The 27500-nt window shown below is 41.0% G+C and overlaps 1 protein-coding gene across 1 annotated transcript in view; it reads left to right on the top strand.

Moving 5' to 3' along the window:
• The window catches only part of LOC147165148 (protein ECT2-like), a 48257-nt gene that overhangs the window by 5176 nt on the left and 15581 nt on the right, over nt 1-27500 (top strand). The window contains exons 4-5 of the mRNA XM_086089410.1: nt 9327-9419; nt 26987-27169. Coding sequence (XP_085945536.1) covers nt 9327-9419; nt 26987-27169 — 276 coding nt within the window. The remainder of the gene's footprint in view (nt 1-9326; nt 9420-26986; nt 27170-27500) is intronic.

The raw sequence follows: 27500 nt of genomic DNA on the forward strand, positions 1-27500 counted from the left end.
AAGCATGGATGAGCTTCTCTTGGTCTGCTTGGAGCATGCAGTCCTTCAGTCTGGATATGTTTTTCAGCTGATAAAAGGCTGTCTTAGTAATTGATTTGATATGATTGCTGAAAGTCAGGTCTGAGTCTATTAGCACCTCAAGATTTGAAACTTGGTCTTTGGTTTCTGAAAACAGTGACTCAAGGTGTTTTTTTTTAACAGCAATCCTCTTTTCTTTACTGCCGAAAACAATGACCTCCGTTTTGTTTTTGTTTAGCTGAAGGAAATTTTGGTTCATCCAGTTGTTAATTTGCTCTAGTGAGTGACACAATAGATTTATTGAACTGCTGTCATTTGGGGACATTGATAAATACATTTGTGTGTCATCTGTATAACTATGATTTTGAACATTGGCGTTCTGAAGCATTTGACCTAAAGGTAACCTATACAGACTGGACAACAGGGGTCCAAGGACTGACCCTTGAGGGAGCCCACATGTCATGGGCATTTGATCAGATTCAAAATTTCCAATGGTCACAAAGTAACTCTGTTCCTCTAAGTAGGACCTAAACCATTTTAGAACTGTTCCATTTAACCCCACCCAAGTATCCAGCCTGTCCATCAGTATATTATGATTAATCGTGTCAAATGCTGCACTGAGGGCCAATAACACGAGCACCGATACCTTCCCTGCATCAGTGCTCAATCTTATATCATTTAGCACTTTAATCAGAGCTATTTCTGTTAGGGATGCTCCGATCCACTTTTTTCGTTACCGATTCGATACTGATACCTTGGGTTCAGTATCTGCCGATACCGATCCGATCCATACTAAATTGTCTTTGCACTAGTCCCCCCAATAATCAATATATTTCCACAAAAAAAACTCAAATGCCTTTAGATGTTCTTTAATGTCTTCAAAATATTTTTTTTAACATTTATTGGAGTATGATTTTCATTCAATATTTTCAATACATGTATTGAATGTAATTGAATGAATGTGGTGTGGATCGGGACCATTTTGACAGATACCAGATCCATTTTTTTCCCAAAGTCTGGGCCGATACCCGATCCACGTATCGGATCGGAGCATCCATAATTTCTGTACTGTGATGAGGTCGGAAACCTGACTGGAATTTATCAAAAAGTCCGTTTGAGCCTCAAGAAATTGCTGAGTTGACTAAAAAAAAACACTTTTTCATCAATTTTGGTTAACTCTTTGACCGCCATAAACGTTATAAAACGTTTAGCATAAACCTAGGGAAGGACGCCGAGGACGTTAAAAGACGTTCACTATGTTTTTTTTTTTGGGGGGGGAAACGGGTGCAGGAAAGCCTTGGGCAGCTGTGCTGAAAGTATCAGGCAGATCTGGTTAGTAAAAGACTCGTTTTGGCCCCTAAAGGGCAGCGATGACTCTCTTTGCACTAGGTTGGATGGGCCGCCCACCGTGGGCGTCAGTAGAAGACGTGAGGCGGAGCTAGAGTGTTGAGGAGACATGGCTGAATAAGCCACAATGGCTGACCAAGCAACCGGTTGCAAGCAGCTCACGCTTGAGCATTTTTTTCAAAGACGGAAAGCATCGATCAATACTAAAAAGCGCATTGATGTCGACGATGATGATGACTCCGAGCTTGACGCCAAAGTTGGAAGCCTTGACGCGACTGTTATGATCACGTAGTAAGCCTCACCGGCTAAGCGCGGCTAGCGCGGCTAGCGCTGCTAAGGCCGGAAAACGCGCACAATAACCGACCGGGTACTTCTACACAATCGGACATTCGATCGGGCGATGGAGAGTTGGTATCGACCAATGCAGATTGATGATGATGATGATGGTGAATCCCGAGGTTGACGCCACAGTTGGAAGCCTTGACGCGACTGTTATGATCACGTAGTAAGCCTCACCGGCTAAGCGCGGCTAGCGCGGCTACCGCTGCTAAGGCAGGAAAACGCGCACAATAACCGACCGGGTACTTCTACACAATCGGACATTCGATCGGGCGATGGAGAGTTGGCATCGACCAATGCAGATTGATGATGATGGTGAATCCCGAGGTTGACGCCACAGTTGGACGCGGCCTTTATTCTCACGTCATAAAGCATCACCGGCTAGCTCTGCTAACGCCGGAGCTGCACATGCGGACATTTTGTCGGACAATGAAGAGTACCCCGAGTCCAATGCATATTCATCGGAGGAGCGGGTCTGATCACGGAGAAGACACTGTTTCTGGACTACGATGCCACCATGAATGGAGTGGATAAAATGGATCAAAACATCTCTTACAACCCGGTTTAGCAACTGAAGGACATGAGGAAGCGAGACGTAACACCACCGTAACGAAACCGTAGCATGATCCTGATATTAGACTTGATGGCAACACACACTGCAGTATATACTTGCTATTCCCCGGAAAAAACGGCCTGCAAGAAAGTGGAGCACGCGAAGAGGCAATCTGTTGTGCAAATGCTGTTGCGTCTCCTTGCACGCAGGAGAGTGTTACAAAAAGAAAAACTGTCGTTGAAACATCCACATATTTGTAAATAGCACCACAGTTGCACACATTTGTAAATAGTTTGCCAAATTGTTGTCAAATTGTTACACTGTTGAATGTAAATAAACGTATTTTGCTATCAAAAAACACTTTTTCATTCTTGGTGGTAGTGTTTTATAGAAGTAAAGCACTATTTAGGTGTTTGTGGCATCATTCATGGACAAAAAGAAGTGTAAAATTCACTAGAATGCATGAAATAATATCGTTTCACTAAAAGCTTGATTTCTCCGTATTTTGGTCCAAAACAGGCGAAATTGGGTCAAACTAACCATTTTCTATTGTTGATTACTAAAGAACGGAATAAGGTAGAAACAAACTTTTTTTTCTGATGAAAGATGGAAGTCCAATCTTTCATTTGGTAGTACGTGTGTTTCCATAGTCCGAACAGAACATTTTCTGTGGACCTTGAAAGATCAGTCAAAATGCTTAAATCGGCTGGCACTGACGGCATCCCTTTTCTGAAAACGTCTGGCAGTCAAAGAGTTAAGAAGGGAAGGTTTGAGATAGGTCTATATTTTGACATCCAGCATTCTCTTTTTTAGGATGGGCTGGACGGCGGCTACTTTCAGAAAATTAAGAAGGTCGCCTGATTGAAGTGAGGAGTTGATTATTTGCTGTAAATCGATTTGACCAGATTTCACAATAGTTTTGAAAAAGCCAGAAAATATTGAGTCAAGACAGCTTGTGGAAGGTTTCAATTACTGAACCAAGTCTGTTATAGTTTTGATCCACTGAGTCAAATTTTGTCATGGTAGTTATTATTCCTAGGTGATTTTAAGTGCTGCATCATTTTGTCATTGTGCTTGTTTGTGACAATGTATGACCTGATGACTTGTACTTTTTCACTAAAGTAGCAGGCAGCTTCATTACATTTATCAGTTAAGAGGAATTCTGGCGCTGTTTGATTTCGATGATTTGTGAGTTTGTTGACCACGGCAAATAGGCGTGTAGTGCTTACTAATGTCAGAAAAGTGTTGTTGTCTAACTATTACTAGCTCTTCGTTAAAATTGCAAAGACATTGTCTGGACAGGTCAAAATGAACTTGGAGTTGAGCTTTTCTCCACTTTTGCTCTGCTTTTCTGCACTTTGATTTCAAAGCCATTATGTTGGTAGCACACCTCCAAGGTGTTTGTTTAGGTCTCGATTTTTGCCAATCCCGATTTTTTTTCTCTCTCATATCCAACTGCATATACCTTCAATATTAATTTTTTTTTTAAATTGTAAAACACAATTAGCAATACCTGTCAAACAATGTAAACCATGTTTAAACTGCACGTTAAGTATTTCCCGCTAATATAAATGAAAGGGTTCAAACAAACTACTAAGATCCTTATTCTTTTTTCCACATTTTAAAAATAAAACGTGTGCAACAGGTTACACTGCAGACCTGTTTTGATCTTCACCTAAAAAAATCGCAGCAGTATTTTGCTTCTCCAACTGAAGAAAATCTCAAGATATGATGTAAATGATAAAACAACCTACAGTACAAATAACTTAAACCACCAATGAAATGAAGTGTCCTGAGTTTTGTTTCCCTGTAGTTCAAAACGGCAAACTTTTCAAGCTTGCATCATCCAGTCATTTGGCCATATTACAATTAGTCCCGTACAATAAAGTTAACTTTTTCATGTTCGATTCCCCATTGGGCTAACATTGCCTTAAATTCTGCCGCTAAGTTAGCAGCAGTGTGAGACCCCGACATTTCTTTGCAGTGTACAAGTACTTTATGGCATTTGTCTATCCACTGCGTAGTCAGGTTCAACATCGACATTATACTCATGTCAGAAGTCCTGATGTTTGTTGTAAAGCTAAGTGTCTATGCATCGGATCCTAGTAGGCTGTGTGGCTCCAGTTCAAACTTTTTAAAACTCCGCCGGTAACATCTAACAAATATTTCCGACTTGGCAAATCATATTGTGGGCTTATCAGGGTTTTGAATCCTTGGTCCTCCATGCCTGAAAAAGTTTGGTTGTCTAATGCCATGAACTCCATTATTTTCCTTGTGGTAGGTTTGCTCCTTTTGCTGCTCAAAAAGCGGCAACGGCGGTCCATTGTCTGGCTCCTTGCTCGCGCTAGCTTTAGCTAAGTTAGCCCTAGCTTGGTTGCTAAATGCCGTATACTCAGCAGTGTGATGGATCTTTAAATGGCGAATGAGATTTGTTGTGTTGAATGCCTTGCGTGCAGTCCCACCACAACTTGTTTCGGCATTGCACGAATTACAAATAGCGATCCTGGGCTCGTTTACGTTTATCATTAAATACTGCCAAACTGCCAACATACTTAGTTGGAGACACGCTGAGGGCTACAGGCTACTGTTTGTAGCACACAAGTGCGCTCTTGCACACGTGACCTCGCGGGCGGCCTATTACTCAGCAGAAGAAGCGATATCTTACTTTTTCGGATTAATGCAAGGGAGATGCGATCGGTGGACAAGATCAAAATTATTTTGAGGAATCGATCGATCACCGATCGCCAAAAATGAAGGAAATCGAGGTCGATCGATCGGCCTACCGATCAGTGCACCTCTCTGATTGAATGGTCTTTGTTTTAATAGGAGCAACAGCATCCAGAACATTTTAGATTTTTGAGGTGAATGCATCCAGAAGTTAATCAACAGTCTCTGCATTGACATTTGGTGATGCAGCCATTAATTCTATAAAAATTGCTTGTGTTCTCATTTATATACCTTTTTCAAGCGAGACAGTAGTTGTCTAAACTCCTGGGATTGTTTATACTTCAAAGAACACACAGAAATGATCTGAAATAGCCAGATCTTTCACCTCAAAAGATAAAATGTCCATACCTTTAGAGATGACGAGATCAAGAATGTGACCTTGATTGTGTGTTGGACCTTTTACATGTTGTGAAAGACCAAAAGTATCAAGTATAGTACAAAATTATTTGGTATTTTTATCCAAGTTGTTGTCAACATGAATGTTAAAGTTTCCAGTTATGACCAGATAGTCATAGTCGGTACAGATTAATGACAGCATTTCTTCAAATTCCTCCATGAATTTGCCTTTTTGTTTCGGAGGTCTGTAAATGATTGCAGTGATGATCTTTGGATCACCTGACTTAGGCTACGTTCACGCTGCAGGCAAATGCGACCCAGATCTGATTTTTTTGCCCAAATGTGACCTGTATCTGACTTTTTTATGTCAGTCTGAACGGCTCAATTCAGATATTTTCATATCCGACCTAGGTCACTTTCATATGTGGTCCTAGATCGGATACGTATCCGAATTTTTGTAAAGCGACCACAGTCTGAACGACCAGGTTGCATATATGAGACCTCAACGTCATCAAAAGTCCAATATGCGCTCCGCGCGGGTGAGGACATTAAGCTTGACGCAACTGCGAGGTCTGCACTGCTCGGGAGACGTACGTGAATTGGCAAAGTTGTTTCGAGTAACAGTTGTGACTTTATATTTGGCTTTAATTTAATCCCACTTGAAACGTGAAGTATGAAGATAACATTTGTGGTGGTGATATTAGTAATTTAGCCACGCAGACTGCTCATTTATTACGCTAGGCAATGACGTGACGTCACCGTTAGGGGGGAAAAGGAGAGGTCTCCGTGCGATGAGGCGCTCGAACAGGCTCGCCTCATTTTCACAAAATATTATTTTTACCTCCCCCTGCATCACCTCTGTAGATATGAGATGGTAAAAATATGAGTTTCGACGACGAACTTATAAAAGTCTGTGGCCCGCTGGACCATACGTATTTACTTCCGCAAACACAGCGTTGTGAGTGACGTATCTTCTTCTGCGCATGCGGGTCACTTTGGGGACACATTACGTCCACACAGCAGACAGACTGAGGTCGCAATTAATAGGTAATGTGAACGATTACTCAAAAAAATCAGATTTCAACAAAAATCGGAATTGAGCATTAAGATCTGCAGTGTGAACGTAGCCTTATTCTGGGGACACACACTGTTTATAGTGCATACGTATTCTGGACCCAAAGCATATCAGACCCAACTGTAGTTGCGATTTTCCATAGACAAAGATGGAAGTCGGCAAGTAAGTGGCTGTTTGTTGAAGCTTGGTGGAGTCAGACAATTGGTAGATAGCTGATTGTGGAGTCTTGGGGGAAGCATGGGCGAAGTCCCATGATCAGTAGATAGCCGGTTGAGAGTCTTTTAGATATCTGTTTGGAGAGATTGACAAGATGGTTCAACTTTTCACCCGGCGAAAGACATTGTGCCATTCAACACCGTACGTAACTAAAGAGGGGTAAAAAAAAAAAAAAAGGATCCACATGCTTGACAAGTGGTATAAAATGCCATCAGACAGACAATGCTGCAAACATGGTGAGGGCAGCTGCCTTAAACGAGTGGACCGGGCACAGGCTGCATCTTGCAGTTGGTAGTCAATGGTTAATAATAATAATAATAATAATAATAATAGTAGTTAAAATGTCTCATTTATGTTCCAAAAAATCTAATTATATTTGAGATAAGACTTATCACCTAAAAACTAACTTGTTTTTAGACAATTTGCATCTATTCTAATTAGGGATGCACAATAATGCTATTTTCAACCGATACAGATAAACCAATCATTTAGAAAGTGCTGATGTCGATAACCGATAAGTCAGCCGATAATTGTTTGCAAAATTAACTTGAATACAAATATACTTTTGAGTCCTACTATATACTATAACGCTAACATGGACAAATACATGTTAACATTGTGTAAAGCACCATGAAGCTAAATTTTATTGATATGTCTGCTTCAAAGAAAACTATAGTAACTCATTTTGAGTTTGCCAAAACAAAACCGCCATGTTTAAAAAATGCAAACATTTCTTTATCTGGTTTATCTGTAGGATGTCAAAATGGTTGATAATTGCCGATAATTATCGGAGGATTTCTTCCATTATCTGGTTTATCTTTTTGACGTCAAATTAGGAGATAATTGCCGATAATTATCGGCCACCGATTATATCGTGTATCCCTAATTATAATTAGAGCTGTCAAACGATTACATTTTTAAATCAGATTAATCACATTTTAGAATTTTGATTAACCACGATTAATCGCTTAATGAAAAATGCTTTTTATCAATATTTTTTCCCCCGCCAAATTTGAGGAGCACCGGTTATGTGTTAAGTGTTTGGACAATTTAATGGTTGGTGAATCATTTGTAAAATAAAAATAAAAATACAGACGTGGGGACGATTAATAGTATTGATTAAAAAAAAAAAAGAAGTTAAATTTACCTAATTTTGATGTGAGGTGTCGGCCCAAGGTAAGCAATATGCAGGGTCACTGCTGGTTCTGTCAGGGCCACCACAATTTGGCTGTCGGGCCACCACCCGAAAAGGTTTAACCCTTAGCTGCATTAGCTAAAGCATTATAGCACAGTGTGGGCCACTTGATTGCAATGTTGAAACTTTTTTTTTTCTTGAGAGGAGATTTGCCATAGTGGAAGTGGCTGCAGTAAGTGAAGCAAAGCAAAGCCCCTCTCTCCGGTGTGCGTGCGTCCGCCCGTGTACACTCCGGCAGTGAAACGCTAGTGAGTAAAGCGAGGCGAAACGCTCCCTACGGTTTTGGTGTGAATGTCTCATTATAATTAGACCACGCACCGTACCCTTTTGTTTTCTCTGAGTTTATGCAGTTACTCAGAATGGGGAGTGTGGACAACGTGTTTCTGTAAAATGGATAAATGTCAGTTTAACGAGAATTAGCTTGATAGTACCGAGTTTTCCAGTTGGTTGGAAGAGGTAGTAGCATTCGATAGGCTCTCAGCTCATTGCAAAGTATGAAAAAAAAAAAAGAAAGTTGGGGACTTTGGGCGTGAAGGCCCTCAAGTCACACGTGAAAGCCGGAAAGCACTAGCTTGTTATGACTTGAAGTTGGTCTAAAATTTTTCTCATAATGGTCTAAAAAAGGTCTAAAATTTAACTTTGTGATTCCTGCAAGAACCTAGTTTCTGGTACAATATAATATCACGATATGGACCTCATGATCCGATAATTATTATGATATTGTGGGGAGGTTGGTGATTTAAAGAAAGCTTAAAAAAAAAAAAACGCTTATTGAAAAAATAAACAATATTCTCTTTTTGTACATAACAGCAGTGACAAAGAAATAGGCTTGGCCAGTTATTTTATTCTAAATGTCATGTCCATACATGCGAAATAGCTGAGGTCATAATTATGCATATACAGGTAGTCCTCTAGTTACGAACATTCGCAGATACGAACAAAGGCTGACTGATGTCTTTAAAAGCTGTATTTTTTACAGCTAAAATGCTGTACAGTAGTTTACCAAGCAATACCTCTCTCCTTCTCCTTGCGACTGGTACAAACTCACACGGTAAAATGCCTGCAAGTAGCAAGGCCAGATGCTTGCTTATTGCAATTTTTTGTATGCGTCACTACAACATCCAATTTCGGCCATATTCTTTCGGCTTTAAGTTTCCGAATGCCGGAAATGCCTTATTTTTGCCGTTTTCGGCCGAATGTTTTTGGTGGCCGAAATTTCGGTGCATCTCTAATGGATGGATGTTTTTGTGCTGTCGGTATTGCCAGGAACTTAGAAACTACTGGCGACCGGCACGAGAAACCTGTTTTGAGCGAGAACTGCGTACAGTCTTTAAAGCATTTCTCTTGCAGCCGCTTACAGCTCGAGCATCATTTTGAGACTTAAAGTATGAAAGTATGAAATGATAAAAGTATGAATAGTAAAACAATGATCTTGTCCAATGCAGTCCATTCTTTAATCATCTCCTACTCATATGTCTTCCGCTGCCAGTCTTGACGTCCACATATTGTTTTTTTTCCAGGCTGTACAAGTAATGGAGGTACCTGTCGTAAAGACGAGAGGAGCCGAATCAAGTCCAGAAGAGAAAATGATGATCAAGTCCATTGTCAATATGGTACTGTTTTCATGAAACTCGTGGTGCTGCATGAGTACTAATTCACACTGACGATAAAACTTGGCTTTTTTCAGGGCTGGTACTGATACCGATTATCACTAGTCAACCGATATAAGTTGGTATACATTTGCATAAAAAAAGTTAATGTCAAAATTTTTAATAATAAAATAAAAACTAAGGATGCACGCTAATATCGGTGGCCGATAATTATCGGCAATTATCGACCAATTTGACGTCAAACAGACAAACCAGATAATAAAGAAATTAGTCGATAATTATCTGCAATTATCAACCATTTGACGTCATACAGATAAACCAGATAGTAAAGAAATCCGCCGATAATAATAGACTCCATCTGTTGTGGTTGTGTCTCCCCAAAATTTTACCCTCGCAGTTTTGTGTTGCATTTTTAAAACATGGCTGTTTTGTTTTGGCAAACTCAAAATGAGTTACTGATTGTCTTTGAAGCAGAGATATCAATAAAATTCAGCTTCATGGTGTGTCACACAATGTTTCGATGTATTTGTACTTATAGTAGGGCTCGAAAGTATATTTGTATTCAAGTTGATGTTGCAAACAATTATCGACTTACTTATCGGTTATCGGCATCGGCACGTTCTAAACTATTGGTTTATCGTTATTGATTGAAAATAGCATTATCGTGCATCCCTCATAAAAACTCCAGTACTTGACTGCGTAAATGCCTTTAAGCACATGTTTATTCAACAGCTTTTGTGATTTGCAACATGTTAAAGGGTTTTTAGATCATAGAAAATAGACAACTTTGTTTTAAAATTCTGACAGAAAGTGCATTGTGCACCCAGGCTCAGCATTGTCTTATAAAGTTAAATGAAAACATCTTATAAAAAATGTACTATAGTGAATAAGTTTCCCAAAAAATAAATATAACCGAAATGTTTATCTTTGACTAATCTTTGTTTAAATTTCTGAAACAAAAAGTGTATCTTCAACGCAGCTAATTGCCAGCTGAGAAATTAATGTCTGATCAGCGCGGCTGTCTTCTCTCCTTTGCTTTTTGTGGATGTGCCGTCATTCTTGTGTGCCCCATATGCCGCTGCAGTGTTCACCATACTGGTTTTCTGTGGTAAAAAGTAGTGAAACAGCAATGAGTGATTTTCACTTGGAGTGTTTGCCATCAGCTTCTGCACCAACTATAATGTGGCTTACACACACAGACAGGAACACACATGCACTCGCTCGCTGCCTACATTTATCAATATTTCCTAACTGTTAGCCCGCACGCTAACTCCCAAATAGCCGCTAAAAAATGACTATTAGTTAGCCCGCGAGGTAACCGTTAGCCCGCAAGCTAAACAGCTAGTTCGGGGGCTAATAGCCGGCAATTCGCGAGCTAGCGCATCGTCAACTAGCGGGGGCAGCTTTATTTATATAGCTTATTTAATACACAACGTAGATAGTAAGTTTAACTTACCTCTTAAACTGCACACTGGCCTGATGGCCCTTCTTCCTTCAATTTTCTCTTCTGCATGTGAGCGTGTCCGTCTAGAGAAGAACCGAGTTTTTGCTGCTTATTGGCTGTTAGCACTGCACGAGCAACCAATCAGATGGTGCTGTGGGCGGGCCAATGCTGCAGGGAGTCAACAGCTGCTGAGGAGAAAAGCGCCCATCAAAGCAAAAATAACAGTTTTTAATATATCGGCCATCAAAACAAAAAAAAAGAGCCCGATATATTAATATTAATGTGCGGTCAGTTGTACAGACAGACAAGGGAGTAAACCAAATGTTGCTTTTTATCGCATACCTACTAATGAAGGCGTCGATGGATAGCAGCAATCAACAGAAAAGACTGGCTACCCACAAAGTATTCACGGATTTGCAGCAATAATTTTTTTGCCAGGTTAGTAGATAAATGTTCATACATTTTACTAGTAAACGTACACTCTAAAGATTTTAACAGAAGTGTCCAATTACGTGTTTTAAATCACATTGAGCCAGATAGCGCCCACTCCAACTGCACGTACACACAGCTTAGTTTTTTTGGTAACTTGCATTTTATTGTGTTTTTTAACCTTTTTCGTTTTAAACAACGAACAAAACATTTTAACACTGCAGTGTTAGGTAGGGATGCACTGAAATGAATTTTTTTGGGCCGAAACCGGAAACCGATAAAGAGAAATTCTTGGTCAAAAACCGAAACGCCTGATGTAATTTTTTTTCAATTATCATTGCATTTTTTATAATTAATAAAAATTCTCATACTTTAATATAAAATATTTAGGCCTATTTAGCATGAGCATTTTAACAAAGCACAATATAAATTGAAATGCGTCCACACCACAGACATCAGAGACATGATGGTGAATGGTACATTAAACACTAAACGCGGGGTGAGCAGCAACTGAGCATCTGGCGGTGCAATTGCACTTTATAGTCAATGTACAGTACTTCGCACCGGCGGGCACGGATGTGTGCGGTACGGTGCGGATGACGCATTTGTAGGCTATTTGGAGCGGGACACGGTGTGGCACACTTAAAATCGGCACATTCACATATTCACCAACGTTTAAAAATAAATACATTTCTTCGCACCAGCCAATCAGCTATGGGAACGGTCTGCAAAGTCACACACGGCATCCTGTACAGATCTGTAGTCACCCGGAGATAGTGGTAAATGTTTACTTGTTTAAAACTGTTGATAGCAATAGTGCTAACATTAGCTAAAGTATTTAGCACAGCCACCAGAACGCAAGTGAAAAAGTGGAAGCGCTCGAGGGGCTCTCATCAAAGAAAAAAAGGAAAGCACTGCAGGAGAAAGAGTGTCTCACCTGTAGTGCAGTACTCGGCATAGTCTCTTTTTTGACGTAGTTTACCAAGTGACCCTCTCCTTCTCCGGTGTGCACAATGAAGCTGCCGGTACTCACAAATGGACACAAGGCACAAGGCGGACACTCACTCCCGTGTTTGGTGTTTAATTCAAACAGACACTTATATATTATTGCCATTTTCGGCCGGAAATTTTCAGTGGTCGAATATTCGGTGCATCTCTAGTGTTAGGGCAGATAATACAAATGTAAATAAACAATGTCCATTATTGTCCAGTGGTGGTGGCCTCATTTATTTTCTTCTTATCGTCCATCCATTTTCCCATTTATCCTCAAACTGTCTCTCTTGTAGTCTTAATCGGTGCGTTAATCTCTCCATTACAAATAGTTCTTCCACAGTGCACACCCACTGCTCCACAGTCGGTGATTCTATTTTATACCATAATCTTGTTATCACTTTATTCTTACTTGCTGTCAAGAGCACCTTGACAAGGTATTCATCCTCCTTCTGCACTACATGTTAAACTCCCCAAGTAAAGTACCTTGCATGTTTTTGGTATTCCATAACCCATAATTTTTTTTTAAAGCACACCATATCCTGTCCCAATACTCGTGTAACCCTTGGCAAAACCAATAAACATGTGCATGATCCACATCCACGTGTCCACATGCTCTCTAACATGGTTGCTATCATTCCTCTCTTAATTTTGGGGGTAACAAAGAATCTGACCATATTCTTCCAATTGAACTCCCTTCAGATCCTGGAGTAAGTGGATGTGCACTGCGTTTTACAAATACTCCACCATTCTTCCTCAGTTATTGGCTGTTTAAGCTCCTTTTCCCATTTTTCTTTGATGTAAAGGGATGAATGCCTCTGACGCGACATCAAGCTTTTATACACATCTGGAATTGCTTTGCAATTTTTCCCCTCATAAACCTTCTTAAATATCCCAACGACGTTATGTTCTGTGGTGGATTTGACGTCTTTATTTTTTAAATAGTCCTTTAGCTGCAGGTACCGAAAATAGTAATGTCCCTGCAATCCAAATCTATCCTTTAACTCTACAAAACTCCGCAGCTTACCTTGTGCCACTATCATGCACAATGCTGTTATTCCTTTGTTCGCCTATTGCTTGAACCCTTTATCATTCACCCCAGGAATGTCCCTTTCATCAAATGCAAACCAACAAAAAGCCTTCACTTCCCTTTCTAACTCATGTCTTTCCACAACCATGTTCCATATTTCCATTGTAGTTCTGATTATCCCACCCACTTGATTATTATTTTTTTTTTCTGGAATCCCTTGTGTGCTCTAACATTCCACACTCAGTGTTTGCTTTCCCCAATTCTATACTTTTCCATTTTGAAACATAACCATCCTTAAACGAGTAAATCAAGGGTCTAATTTATGCCGCATAGAAATATTCTTGGAGGCTTGGTAAAAAGCCAAGCCCCCTGTCTCCTTAGGAAGCTGCAGAGTTTTGTATCTTATTCTGGGGTTCTTCCCTCCCCATATGAACCTCGATACTACCTATCCCACTTAACAAATTGTTTTTTGAGAACCAGCACTGGTAGAGACTGAAATAAGTATAACAGCTTTGGCAAAATATTTGTCTTAACCACCTCTATCCTTGAGCTCATATCCAGAACTATATTTTGCCATCTCTCCAAGTCACTCCTAATTTCTTGATTTATCTTCGTATAATTTGCTTAAATAGTTTATCCATTTCTTTTCAAATCTTTACCCCTAAATAATCTACCGAGCTACTCTTCTAATTGATTTTATATGCATCCTTTAATTCCTTAGATGGAACATAATTTATTAACAGAATCTGTGTTTTCGTGACATTGACTTTGTAACCCGAGTATTTACCATACGTTTCTAAAAGCTTCATCAATCTTGGGAAGCTTGTATCCGGTTGAGTTAAATGTATCAATATATCGTCAGCAAACAACCCTATCTTGTGTTCCTCCCCTCCTACTATAGTTACCCCTTTCACCTCTTTTTCTTTCCTAATCAATTGTGCTTAAGGCTCAATGAACAATGCGAAGAGGCTTGGAGAGAGCCCACACCCCCTGTCTTGTACCTCTTTCCAATTTAAATTGTCCAGTCAAACTACCATTTATTTTGATCCTTGCCTGTGGATCCTGATATAAGGATTTAATGCAATTCACTGATTCATCACTAAATCCACACCTTCTAAGTATTTTATAGAGAAATGTCCAGTTTACACTGTCAAAAGCCTTTTTGGCATCTATACTAACCAAAATTGCACTCTCCTTTATCATGTAAATTTTCTATTACATGGAAGCTCCGTCTTATATTGTCTTGTGTTTCTTTCTTTAATAAAGCCTGTCTGATCCTCTTAAACCAAATCCTGCATAAATGTCTCCAGTATAAGGTTTATTGTCCACATTTAGAGGCGATATAGGTCGATAGTTGTGGCACTGTTCTTTTAGTCTCCAGTTGTTTTAGTTTCGTAGTCTGTGTCTAATAGTTTTTCAGTCTGACTTTATTAGCGTATGCGGTGTATGAGATCAGTTTGCCTCTAATCACCACCTTCAGGGTGTCCCATAAAATGGTTGGATCCACCTCTCCATTATACTTTTTTTCTTTGTATTTAATTATTTCTCCTTTTAGTTCTCCAACTAGGTCTTTATTGTTCAGTACACCTTCATTAAGTCTCCATACTGTTGCTCTTTTCATGATATTTCGATGAAATTTTAGGTAGACTGCGCTATGATCTGCGATATCAGCCACTCCTATCCTACAATCTTTATCATCTTTAGACATCAGAAAGTAATGAATTCTGGAATACATAGGGTGAGCATCAGAGTAGTGAGTATAGTCCCGATCCAATGGATGTAATTCTCTCCATACATCCAGTACATCTAATATTTACATCATTACATTCATATATCCATTTCTTTTGTTTTTTATTTTTCTTCTCACTTGTGGTATCTAAATTGTAATTCAACACCACATTCCACTTCCCACGTCCCACTTCCCCGCCACATACCAATATTCCTTCTGTTTCCAAAGTTATTAGATTAAATATTTTCTCATAAAACTCTTTCCCACTTTCCGGAGGAGCATACACATCGAGTAATGTCACACCTTTTAGTTTCCCTTTTATCATGATATACCTTCTCTTCTTGTCACCAACTTCTTTCACCAGTTCAAACTGCATCTTATTGGAGATCAATATCATTACACCCCTCTTGCGTGTTTAATCAAAGGAACTAGAAAATGAATTTCTGTATCCCAACTTTCGGAATTTTAAATACTCCTGTTGCGATGTGTGTCTCTTGGAGAAAAATAACCTGCATCTTTTATTTTCTAAACTTAGACAAAGCTCTCCCTCTTTTTGTTATTATTCAAACCATTAATATTTAGCGGCACCACTGTAATATCATTGTTACATTACTTATATAACGATGATATGAAAATAATCCAGGCCCCTCCACTGTAGTATAACAACTGCAAACAACAAAAAGAACATTTGTATAAACCCCAAAACAAAAACAGAACTCCCCAGCAAACATGGACCTTGTTTCCAAAAGGCCCCGTCTTCCTGTTAGTAGGAGTGGGGGATAGCCTTCCAATGAACGAAGGGCCCCCCTAGTGGTTGGGGATATACCTAAAGTGGATCTTCCCATCCTACTCGACAAGTCAAACAGGCACTATCTCTCATGAATCTCTCGTCGAATGTTTTATTAAATGAGAAGTATTATGAATAAGTTAGGATGGGTGATGATCACGGAATATGCATCTTTAGGTCACCCAACAAGGCACCGGAATTCAAATTTTGTAACTCAAAAATAAAAAATCGCTCCACCATGTTAACTTTAGCTCTTATAGGGTAAGGATTTTCCTGTTTGAAACTCTCGCTTTAGCTCCACTTTAAATTCTTCCTTGAACGCCAAGAGGATTGTCTTTCATCTCTTTCTTCAAGTCTCATATCTCTGTTGTGATCGCGGCAAGTCTTTTGAGCAACAGAACATGTTGCTCGCCGCCGCCATTGTCGTCACCTGCTGCCACATCTTCGTGTTCGTGATCTTTCTGGTCTCTGGACATCTCTTTTTTCTTCAAACTTCTCTCTCCTCGACCCCCACTCATTTCTTGTTAGTTTACAATTCGCGTTGTTATTTTCATAGTTTTGGGGGTGGATAATTATCGAATCGACTCAGGCGCTCAGCACTACGCTGCCATCCCGTTTAGCTCCGCCCCGGAAGTCCACACAGCTTAGTTTTAAAGAGCACTTTCTTCAAAACTATGAAGTGCATTTCGCTGTTTAATAATGGGGGATTTTGTCTTTATGCTTGGAGTTTTTCACGCTGGAGCCGGAGTCATAATCTTGAAATTACTGCATATTCCCACTACGATAGTCATGTGTTCCATGCTAGTCAACATTATAGGGGTGTGCTCAAAAAATTTATATGGCAATATATTGTTGCGAGCCTCTTTACAATACAAGTATCGATACGCAGGCGTCAGAATCGATATTGCACATTGATTTGTAAATAGGCAGTTAACCACTCTCTTGCAGGGCTGTGCGGTAGCAGCCTCTGAAGTTAATTGCTTCAATTATGTGCAAGTCCAAACTTGCACATGTACTTAATTGTAAAGCAGCATCACCAGGAGGAGAGAGTGGGGGGGAGTGGAGAAAAGAGACACTGGTGCCCTGCAGACGTACACGAATTGAAGTCTGTTCTAATAATAGCTCACCAGTGATTGATTGGACACTATGTCTTGCTAAGAAAAATTAAAACAAGACTATTAACATTTATTTATCCATCCATCCATCATCTACCGCTTATCCGGGGTCGGGTCGCGGGGGCAGCAGCCTTAGCAGGGAAGCCCAGACTTCCCTCTCCCCAGCCACTTCAGCCAGCTCCTCCGACGGGATCCCAAGGCGTTCCCAGGCCAGCCGAGAGACGTAGAGACGTACATGTTTCTTAATGTACCAATTTTTCTATATTTTATTTAAAAACTAAATAGAATGTGTTAAATGGAAAAAAAAAATTATTTCCCCAAAAATTTCAAATATGTGCCTGCTTTCAGCAGTCCCATAATAACCACGTTTTAGAGCTGTAATTTTAATACTTTGATATTTTTACTCATATTGGCCCATGCCTATATGTAAAGTTTCCCAGTGTGTCTGTGAAAGTGGCACCTTGCTCTGCAATGCACGCGCATTTAAACCACGCATGTTATTTGGTGGTAAACCAGAAGAGCCGCTAACAAAAATATTTTTGCCATCCAGCATAATAAACATATCATGTAGATATACATATGTCTGTTATAATAAAAATGCATGTAAAGCAATTTAAAATGCAAAACGCATTGCCTTAACTCTTTGACTGCCATAAACGTTAAATAACGTTTAGTAAAAACCTACGGAGGGGCGCCAAAGACGTTAACTCTTTGACTGCCAGACGTTTTCAGAAAAGGGATGCCGTCAGTGCCAGCCGATTTAAGCATTTTGACTGATCTTTCAAGGTCCACAGAAAATGTTCTGTTTGGACTATGGAAACACACGTACTACCAAATGAAAGATTGGACTTTCATCTTTCATCAGAAAAAAAAGTTTGTTTCTACCTTATTCCGTTCTTTAGTAATCAACAATAGAAAATGGTTAGTTTGACCCAATTTCGCCTGTTTTGGACCAAAATACGGAGAAATCAAGCTTTTAGTGAAACGATATTATTTCATGCATTCTAGTGAATTTGACACTTCTTTTTGTCCATGAATGATGCCACAAACACCTAAATAGTGCTTTACTTCTATAAAACATTACCACCAAGAATGAAAAAGTGTTTTTTGATAGCAAAATACGTTTATTTACATTCAACAGTGTAACAATTTGACAACAATTTGGCAAACTATTTACAAATGTGTGCAACTGTGGTGCTATTTACAAATATGTGGATGTTTCAACGACAGTTTTTCTTTTTGTAACACTCTCCTGCGTGCAAGGAGACGCAACAGCATTTGCACAACAGATTGCCTCTTCGCGTGCGCCACTTTCTTGCAGGCCGTTTTTTTCCGGGGAATAGCAAGTATATACTGCAGTGTGCCATCAAGTCTAATATCAGGATCATGCTACGGTTTCGTTACGTCTCGTTTCCTCGTGTCCTTCAGTTGCTATACCGGGTGGTAGGAGATGTTCTGATCCATTTTATCCACTCCATTCATGGTGGCATCGTAGTCCAGAAACAGTGTCTTCTCCGTGATCAGACTGTACCCGCTCCTCCGATGAATATGCATTGGACTCGGGGTACTCTTCATTGTCCGATCGAATGTCCGATTGTGTAGAAGTACCCGGCCGGCTATTGTGCGCGTTTTCCGGCCTTAGCAGCGCTAGCCGCGCTAGCCGCGCTTAGCCAGTGAGGCTTACTACGTGTCATAGGAGTCGCGTCAAGGCTTCCAACTTTGGCGTCAAGCTCGGAGTCATCATCATCGTCGACATCAATGCGCTTTTTAGTATTGATTGATGCTTTCCGTCTTTGAAAAAAATGCTCAAGCGTGAGTTGCTTGCAACCGGTTGCTTGGTCAAGCCACAATGGCTTGAACCAGCCATTGTCTCCTCAACACTCTAGCTCCGCCTCACGTCTTCTACTGACGCCCACGGTGGGCGGCCCATCCAACCTTGTGCAAAGAGAGTCATCGCTGCCCTCTAGGGGCCAAAACGAGTCTTTTACTAATCAGATCTGCCTGATACTTTCAGCACAGCTGCCCAAGGCTTTCCTGCACCCGTTTTTGAAAAAAAAAAAAAAAAAAACATAGGGGACGTCTTTTAACGTCCTCGGCGCCCTTCCCTAGGTTTATGCTAAACGTTTTATAACGTTTATGGCAGTCAAAGAGTTAAAAGACGTTCACTATGTTATTATTTTTTTTTTTTGGGAAACGGGTGGAGGAAAGCCTTGGGCAGCTGTGCTGAAAGTATCAAGCAGATCTAGTTGGTATAATGACTCGTTTTGGCCCCTAGATGGCAGCGATGACTCTTTGGACAAGATTGGGTGGGCGTCAGTAGAAGATGTGAGGCGGAGCTAGAGTGTTGAGGGGACAATCCCGGGGTCTCTTGGGGGGTGCTGCGTTGCGGGGCTTTCCCTGGTGTCTGGGGCGGCGCCGTTCCGGCGCGGTCCGTCCCTCTGGGCCCGGCGACGCGGTTCGGGGCCTGTGGGCCACCGGGGTGCCCCGTGGTGGTTCCCTCTCCCCTCCCCCTTCCTCCCCCTTGCTGCCTCTCCCCGCCCGTCCTCCGCCTCCCTGTCCCTTCTCCCTCGTCACCCTTCCTCCTCCTCTCCCCCTCTCTCTACGGCCCTGCCGCTGCCCCCTGCCCTTCTTGTCGTCTCCTTCCCCCTCCCCTGGGCCGGGGGCTCCATCCATGGCCCGGGTCTCGGTGCTCCGGGGGCCGCCGGGCTGGTCCCATATGCCCGCCGGGGTCCCGTTGGGGTGGGTGGGGGCTTGGTGGGCGGGTGCTCCTCCTGCCCCCGCCCGGTTGGGGAGGGCCCCGCTGGTCGCTCCTCTTAACTCACTACACTAGGTTTGCACAATACACTTTTATAGACATATAGGGCACATAACACACTTTGGGGGGGGTGGGGTAGGGTGGAAACACCGTCTTCACCCTACAACTCCCCTTCAATTTTAATGCACCACACAACTGGGGGGGGGGGGGTATGTGGGGGTGCCATCGGTTGGGGACCGCGGTATAGAGCAGTGCTGCCCCCCCCCCCCCACCTCTATCTTTTTTTTTTTTAATGCACCACATACACTCAGTAACATGCTTGGGAGGCGGGTGGATCGGAGCGTGGGAATATCATTTCCCTCGGCTCCGGTTCACCTGCTCCTAATTTTAATGCACCCCACACACACACACACACACACACACACACTTCTATATACACTGGGTGGGGTCACATTCACGGTTTAGGGGTAGAGTTCGCCAGTCGGCGAGCTGGCGGACTCAGTAACAGGGCCGGTGGGGTGCCTGGCGGGCCTGCAGTGCCCCGTCCTGCTGCGTTGGGTCGGGGGCGCGGGCCGTGTTGGGGTGGGGGGCGCTCCTGCTCCTGGGTTTGCTCTCCGGCCGGTGGCCCTGGCGGGGCCCGGGGGTCGTCCTTTGGCGCTGCTGCGGCCTGGGGGGCCCTGAGGTGTTGCTCTTGCTCTGTCCTGGCAGGGGTCGACGGCTCCCCTCTTTGGTGGAGATTTTCATGCTTGCCAGATCCACCACACCAGCATCTACCGAAACTCAGACACAATCTGCTTCCTCCTCAGGTCATTGAATCGGTGGAGGCTGGTGTCTGTAGATCTCACTCGGCTTCGTCTGTCCTTCCTTCCTTTCCTCAGTCTCTCCTTCGGTCTCCCTGATTTTTTATTTTTTTTTGGATTTGTTGGAATTTAGATGTTTCTTGGTTTGGGGAAGAATTCTGGTGGGTGGCCCGGTGGGTGGTATCTGGTCGGTGCTGGATTTCACCTTCCTTGTTTTTCTTTGGTCCCCTCGGGTCTCTTGACGGCGGTGTTCGGTTTAGGTGAACGGTATGGGATTTTTTCTAATTTTTTTTTTCTTTTTGGTGAGCTAACAAATACACGCACGCACGCACATACACATACTCACCCACATACAATTTCTTTTATTTATATATATATATATATATATATATGTATATATATATATATAAAAATATATATATAAAAAAAATAAAGCGCAATGATGATGACATTTCCGAATGAACAATACTGAGCTCTTTATAAGAAAGAAAAATAAAAAAATAAAATAAATAAAAGAGTGTTGAGGGGACAATGGCTGATGAAGCAACAATGGCGACCGGTTGCAAGCAGCTCACGCTTGAGCATTTTTTTCAAAGACGGAAAGCATCGATCAATACTAAAAAGCGCATTGATTTCGACGATGATGATGATGGTGACTCCGAGCTTGACGCCGAAGTTGGAAGCGTTGACGCGACCATTATGATCACGTAGTAAAGCCTCACCGGCTAGCGATGCTAACGCCGGAAAACGCGGAGCACAACCGACCGAGCACTTCTGTACAAGCGGACATTCGATCGGACGATGGAGAGTAGTCGAAAAGCATCGACCAATGCACATTGATGATGATGATGGTGACTCCCGAGGTTGACGCCGAAGTTGGAAGTGTTGACGCGCAACGATGGTCACGTCATAAAGCCTCACCGGCTAGCGATGCTAACGCCGGAAAACGCGGTGCACAGCCGAGCACTTCTGCACAAGCGGACATTCGATCGGACTATGGAGAGTACCCCGAGTCCAATGCATATTCATCGGAGGAGCGGGTACAGTCTTATCACGGAGAAGACACTAGTTCTGAACTACGATGCCACCATGAATGGAGTGGATAAGATGGATCAGAACATCTACCACCCGGTATAGGAACTGAAGGACATGAGGAAGCCAGACGTAACACCACCGTAACGTAACCGTAGCATGATCCTGATAGTAGACTTGATGGCAACACACACTGCAGTAGTATATACTTGCTATTCCCCGGAAAAAACGGCCGGCAAGAAAGTGTAGCGTCTGCACGCGAAGAGGCAATCACAGTGAAACTAATCTGTTGTGCAAATCCTGTTGCGTCTCCTTGCACGCAGGGGAGTGTTACACAAAAAGAAAAACTGTAGTTGAAACATCCACACAATTGTAAATAGTACCACAGTTGCACACATTTGTAAATAGTTTGCCAAATTGTTGTCAAATTGTTACACTGTTGAATGTAAATAAACGTATTTTGCTATCAAAAAACACTTTTTCATTCTTGGTGGTAGTGTTTTATAGAAGTAAAGCACTATATAGGTGTTTGTCGCATCATTCATGGACAAAAAGAAGTGTAAAATTCACTAGAGTGCATGAAATAATATCCTTTCACTAAAAGCTGGATTTCTCCGTATTTTGGTCCAAAACAAGCGCATTTGGGTGAAACTAACCATTTTCTATTGTTGATTACTAAAGAACGAAATAAGGTAGAAACAAACTTTGATGAAAGATGAGAGTTCAATCTTTCATTTGGTAGTATGTGTGTTTCCATAGTCCAAACAGAAAATTTTCTGTGGACCTTGAAAGATCAGTCAAAATGCTTAAATCGGCTGGCACTCACAGCATCCCTTTTCTGAAAACGTCTGGCAGTCAAAGAGTTAAAGACCTTGTATTGGGATACGTATCGTATTGTGACCTTGTATTGGGATACGTATCGTATTGTGACCCCTGTATCGTGATATACATCGTATCGTGAGGTTGTTGGCAATACCCAGCCCTAGTCAACATATTAACATAACATCATCACAGGGTTTCAATATAGAACGGAATGTGTAAAAATAAGTCAGTTGGCATGATAAGGAAGTTTTACCTTTGCATTACGAGGTATATTGTCCCCCGGTGTGAGCGTAGCATCTAGTCCCAGAGACCCAGCCAACGACAAGCTTTTAAATCAACCCCGGTGTAAGGAAGAGAGACGACATTGATTACATAATGATATAGGTCATGCACTGTGAATTCCGGTAAAGTGGGCGATTTGATTGACTTTGTAAAAACAGCAGGCGACAGAAGGTAAAGGGCTACTAGCGATCTCCAAGTTAAGTAAATATCGCGCTGCATAAGTCCCGACTAAATGTGCAACTTCGACTGACAGGCGAACTTTGGTTGAAATAGTAGATTCCATGGCTCGATGGGCAATAATAACTTTTAATTTGTAAAAAAAACAGTTGCTTAGCTGCTCCGGGTCACGTCCACTTCCATTCAACAATCATTTCCTTCCGCCATCCATCATAGGGCAGTCACGTGATCACGTGACGTCGTTACAAAAGATCTATAAGGAACAACCAAACAATAATACAAAATGTACAGAGCATGTTGGTTCAAAAGATCCTTCACCTTATATATTATGGCAATTGGTTTTGCTATCTTTGATTTGACATAATTTATATGCATTTTCCATTTCTGATCTAAAATGACACCTACGAATTTAATATCAACAACTCTATCAATTTTTGCATACCGTATTCTCAATTTAACTGCTGAATCTATTTTACGAGTACCAATCATAAAATTTGTTTTACTTGCATTTAGTTTTTTCCTGGCTCAAATTGAGGCAGAGGTGGTACTAGGGCTATGCAATTAATCGAAATTCAATTACTATTTTGATTATTACCCTCCATTAGGGCTGGGCGATATACCCCAAAAATAAAATCTCGATTATTGCAGTCATTCAGGACGATTACGATTTTAATAGTTTTTAATCTATTAAATCCATCAAACATTTAGTTAAAGGTTTCATTTATTCAAAAATAATTCCTGTACAAAAAGTTCAGACAACAATATGGTGTACTGATTCTAAATGAGTTTGAACATAAACCCAACATTCATAGTCTCAATTTAGTTGGTAGCGATTGTAAACCTGTCTTGTAAACCACCCATCCAGCATTTTGCCACAAAATTACAACTTAGAAAAACATTTGAATATAACAGAACATAAGATTTGAATTAGAAAGGAATTTTTTGGGCTGAAACCGAAAATGAGAAATGCTTGACCGAAAACCGAAACGCCGGAAAGAATTATGCCAATTATTATTATTTTTTAATCATTACATATATTGTAATTTATTGAAATAATAATATTATTATAAAGTATTTAGGCCTATTTAGCACGGGCATTTTAACAAAGCACAATATAAATTGAAATGTGTCCACACCACAGACATCAGAGACATGTTGGCAAATGGTACATTAAACACCAAACGCGGGGTGAGCAAGTAAGCATTTTCTGGTGGGGCAATTGCACTTTATAGTTGATGTACAGTACTTCGCACCGGACGCGGTGCGAATGACGCATTTGTAGGCTATTTGGAGCGAGATAAGGTGCGGCACACTTAAAATCGGCACATTCACATATTCACCAACGTTTAAAAATAAATACATTTCTTCGCACCAGCCAATCGGCTATGGGAACGGTCTGCAAAGTCACACACGGCGTCCTGTACAGATCTGTAGTCACCCGGAAATAGTGGTAAATGTTAACGTTTAAAACTGTTGATAGCAATTGTGCTAATATTAGCTTAAGTATTTAGCATGGCCACCAGAATGCAAGTGAAAAAGTGGAAGCGCTCGAGGGGCTCTCATCAAAGAAAAAAAGAAAGGCGCTGCAGGAGAAAGAGTGTCTCACCTGTAGTGTAGTACTCGTCAGCGCTCTCTTTTTCGACAGTTTATCAAGCAACCCTCTCCTTGTCCGGTGTGCACAATGAAGCTGCCGGTACTCGGCAAGGCGGACACTCCCTCCCGTGTTTGGTGTTTAATTCAAACAGACACTTGCTTGCAGCTTCTTCTTTTTTTTTGCCGTCACCACAACATCCTCTTTCGGCCATATTCTTTCGGCTTGAATTTTACTTCGATTCACGATTTAGCAAATTTTAAAATGACGATGTTTCAAATTAATTCGATTTATTGCCCAGCTCTACGCTCCACGATTACAAAATTGCCATAATCGTACAAAAACGATTATTAGTAATAGGGCTGAAACGAGTCCTCGTCATTTCTGCCTCAAAAACCCGCTTCGATAGTCGTAGTCAAGCTAATGGCAGTATGCATGACAGTACATGGGGCTAACGCTGAGAGAAACCCAATTTCAAAATAAACCTTACCGTACCAAGTAGTATAATGTAGAGCAATGCATTGGAGCTGGGTATCGGAATCTGTATCGGGGGCCAGAAAACGGTATCGGATCACTATTTTCAACTGTAGTATACAATGCATTGCATGGTGGTGTGGAGGACAGATTTCAAACTTAAGTGAAATAAAGAACTTGCTCATATCTCAATCATTAATTAAGTATATTTAGGAAAATAATTACAGATTGCAGCTACTGTAAATAGAAAGTAAGTAAGTACAATTGCCAATGGCTAGTTAATAAGTTTGGACTAGCAGTTTACAGTGGTGTCCCTGGGCCATCGGGACACCGTTAATGTCGATCCCTGTTTGTGGGACCCCACATTCAAGATACATATTGCCATCTATCACTTACTTTTATTGTTGTTCTAGTTTGCCATTACGTTTTGTATTTAGTTAAAACTGTTAATGTCCAGGGCTGCAAGGAGGCAAGGGAGTTTGATTTCTATAGCACAGACACAGGGAAGTCTATGTGCTTTACACAAACAAAGGCACAACACCTATATGCATCAACAAACACAACAGTTAATGACATTCACAAGCACAGCAGAGAAAACTAAAGAAGCTTAAAAACATACTAAAAGAACATGCATTGACAACGTTAACTTAAAACACACTAATAGAAACCTTTAAGAACATTTAGGAGTAAAGAAAGGAGTTGTTTCTTTAAATAATTAAAAGAAAATAAACACTATTAAAAATTATGTAGAAGAACCTAATCAAAGGTATAGGAAAAAAAGCTAAGTTTTTAACCTGGATTTTAAAGCATCGGCACTCAGGGCTGACTTTACTTCTGTTGCAGCTTATTCTATTTGTGCACAGCATAACTAAATGCAGCTAACCATGTTTACTTTGTACTCTGGGTTCTACTAAATGACCCAAGTTTACAGATATGAGAGTTCTATTGGGTTTATATTCAATCAGCATTTCTTTGTTGTTCAACCATTCAGTGATTTATAGACCAGTAGCAGAATTTTAAAATCTATTCTACAGCAATCGAGTCTGGAGATAAATGTATAGATAAGCTTCTCATGGTCTGATTGGAGCATGCAGTCCTAAAGTCTGGATCTGTTTTTCAGCTGATAAAAAGCTGTTTTGTGATTGATTTGATATGATTGCTGAAAGCCAGGTCTGAGTCTATCAGCACTCAGCACTTTGAACCACTGAATTCTTTATATTCTGTCATGGTAATGGAATTTTAAGTGCTGCATGATCATCACTTTCTAATTATGCTGGCTTGTGATGATGTTTGACCTGATGGATTGATTGTACTAGGTCTGAACGATTATGGAAAATAATCAAATTGTTCAGTAAGGATGGAGAGATTGATCTAGTTCCATGGTTGGCAAGAGGCAGAGATGGGAAGGATGTGCAGCAAGTTAGGGTAATAAAGGATAGGGAGGGATGGCAGTGTGTTGACAGATACCAGTAGTGTGATGGGAAGATGGAAAGAGTACTTTGAAGAGTTGATGAAAGGAAAATGATAGAGAACGTGTATTCATGAGTAAACCAAAAACCTATTAAAAAATCCCATACCGTTCACCTAAACCGAACACCGCCGTCAGGAGACCCGAGGAAGGACCAAAGAAAGGAAAGTGAAATCCAGCACCGACTAGACACCACCCAACGGGCCACCAACCAGAGTCCTTCACCAACCCCAGAAACATCTAAATTCCAACAAATCAGGGAGATCTCAAGAGACAGACGGCCAACACGGCCCGCGACCCCAACCCAATGCAGCAGGACGGGGCACTGCAGGCCCGCCAGGCACGCCACCGGTCCACAGCCCCCGCGCCCCTCTTCCACCCCCGCATTTTATACTAATCTGTGAATCATTAAAAAATTAAACAAATATTCAGATTATAACAATAGTGCAATCAAATCTATAGTTTTACCACTTCAACGTGTCCAACTTTCAATGTTGCATGAAAAATGACATGCAAATTAGTGAAATGCATTTAAAGGGGACCTGAAATTTAATAAGAATTTGGTTTGATTTTACATTGATGTTTTATGGTAATTGTCGACTAAATTAGTACATTTTGTGATTATTGTCTTTCTTTCATCCTCAGGAAATCAGTACTCCGTTCATAATAACTGACAACATCCAAGAGTTCAGGGATGAAGAGGAACATGATTTTGAGACGGTGTTTGTCCTCATTGACTTTGAATCTTCAGATTACTCTGACCTCTATCAGCGTGATAACAGGATTATAGGTCCTCCTGTTGTGCTGCACTGTGCTTTAAAGAAGGAGGTAAGATAATATCGATGGATGTGCTAAAATTACAATATATTAGTTTTATCTGTCTTTCTCAAGTAAGCCTTGTCTCTACTTGAATGAATGTGCTAACTAATTAAGCATCACAAAGAAATGGGTGGGGGTAATATTGAAAAAGTTAAACAATCAAATCTTACATTCAAGTTGATGCACAATAAAACATTAATGCACCAATTAATGATTCTCAATAATTATTAAATAAGCTTAACTAGCAGTGTAACAAAAAACGATTAGAATCGTAAAACCAGTTCTGATTCAAAACATGTGACTGTGACATGTGATGCATTGACTTCAACCTACCTACCTT

This window comes from Leptonotus elevatus, chromosome 11 (assembly GCF_054856555.1).
Source record: "Leptonotus elevatus isolate MCC_2025b chromosome 11, RoL_Lele_1.0, whole genome shotgun sequence".
In the NCBI taxonomy this organism is placed as follows: domain Eukaryota; kingdom Metazoa; phylum Chordata; class Actinopteri; order Syngnathiformes; family Syngnathidae; genus Leptonotus; species Leptonotus elevatus.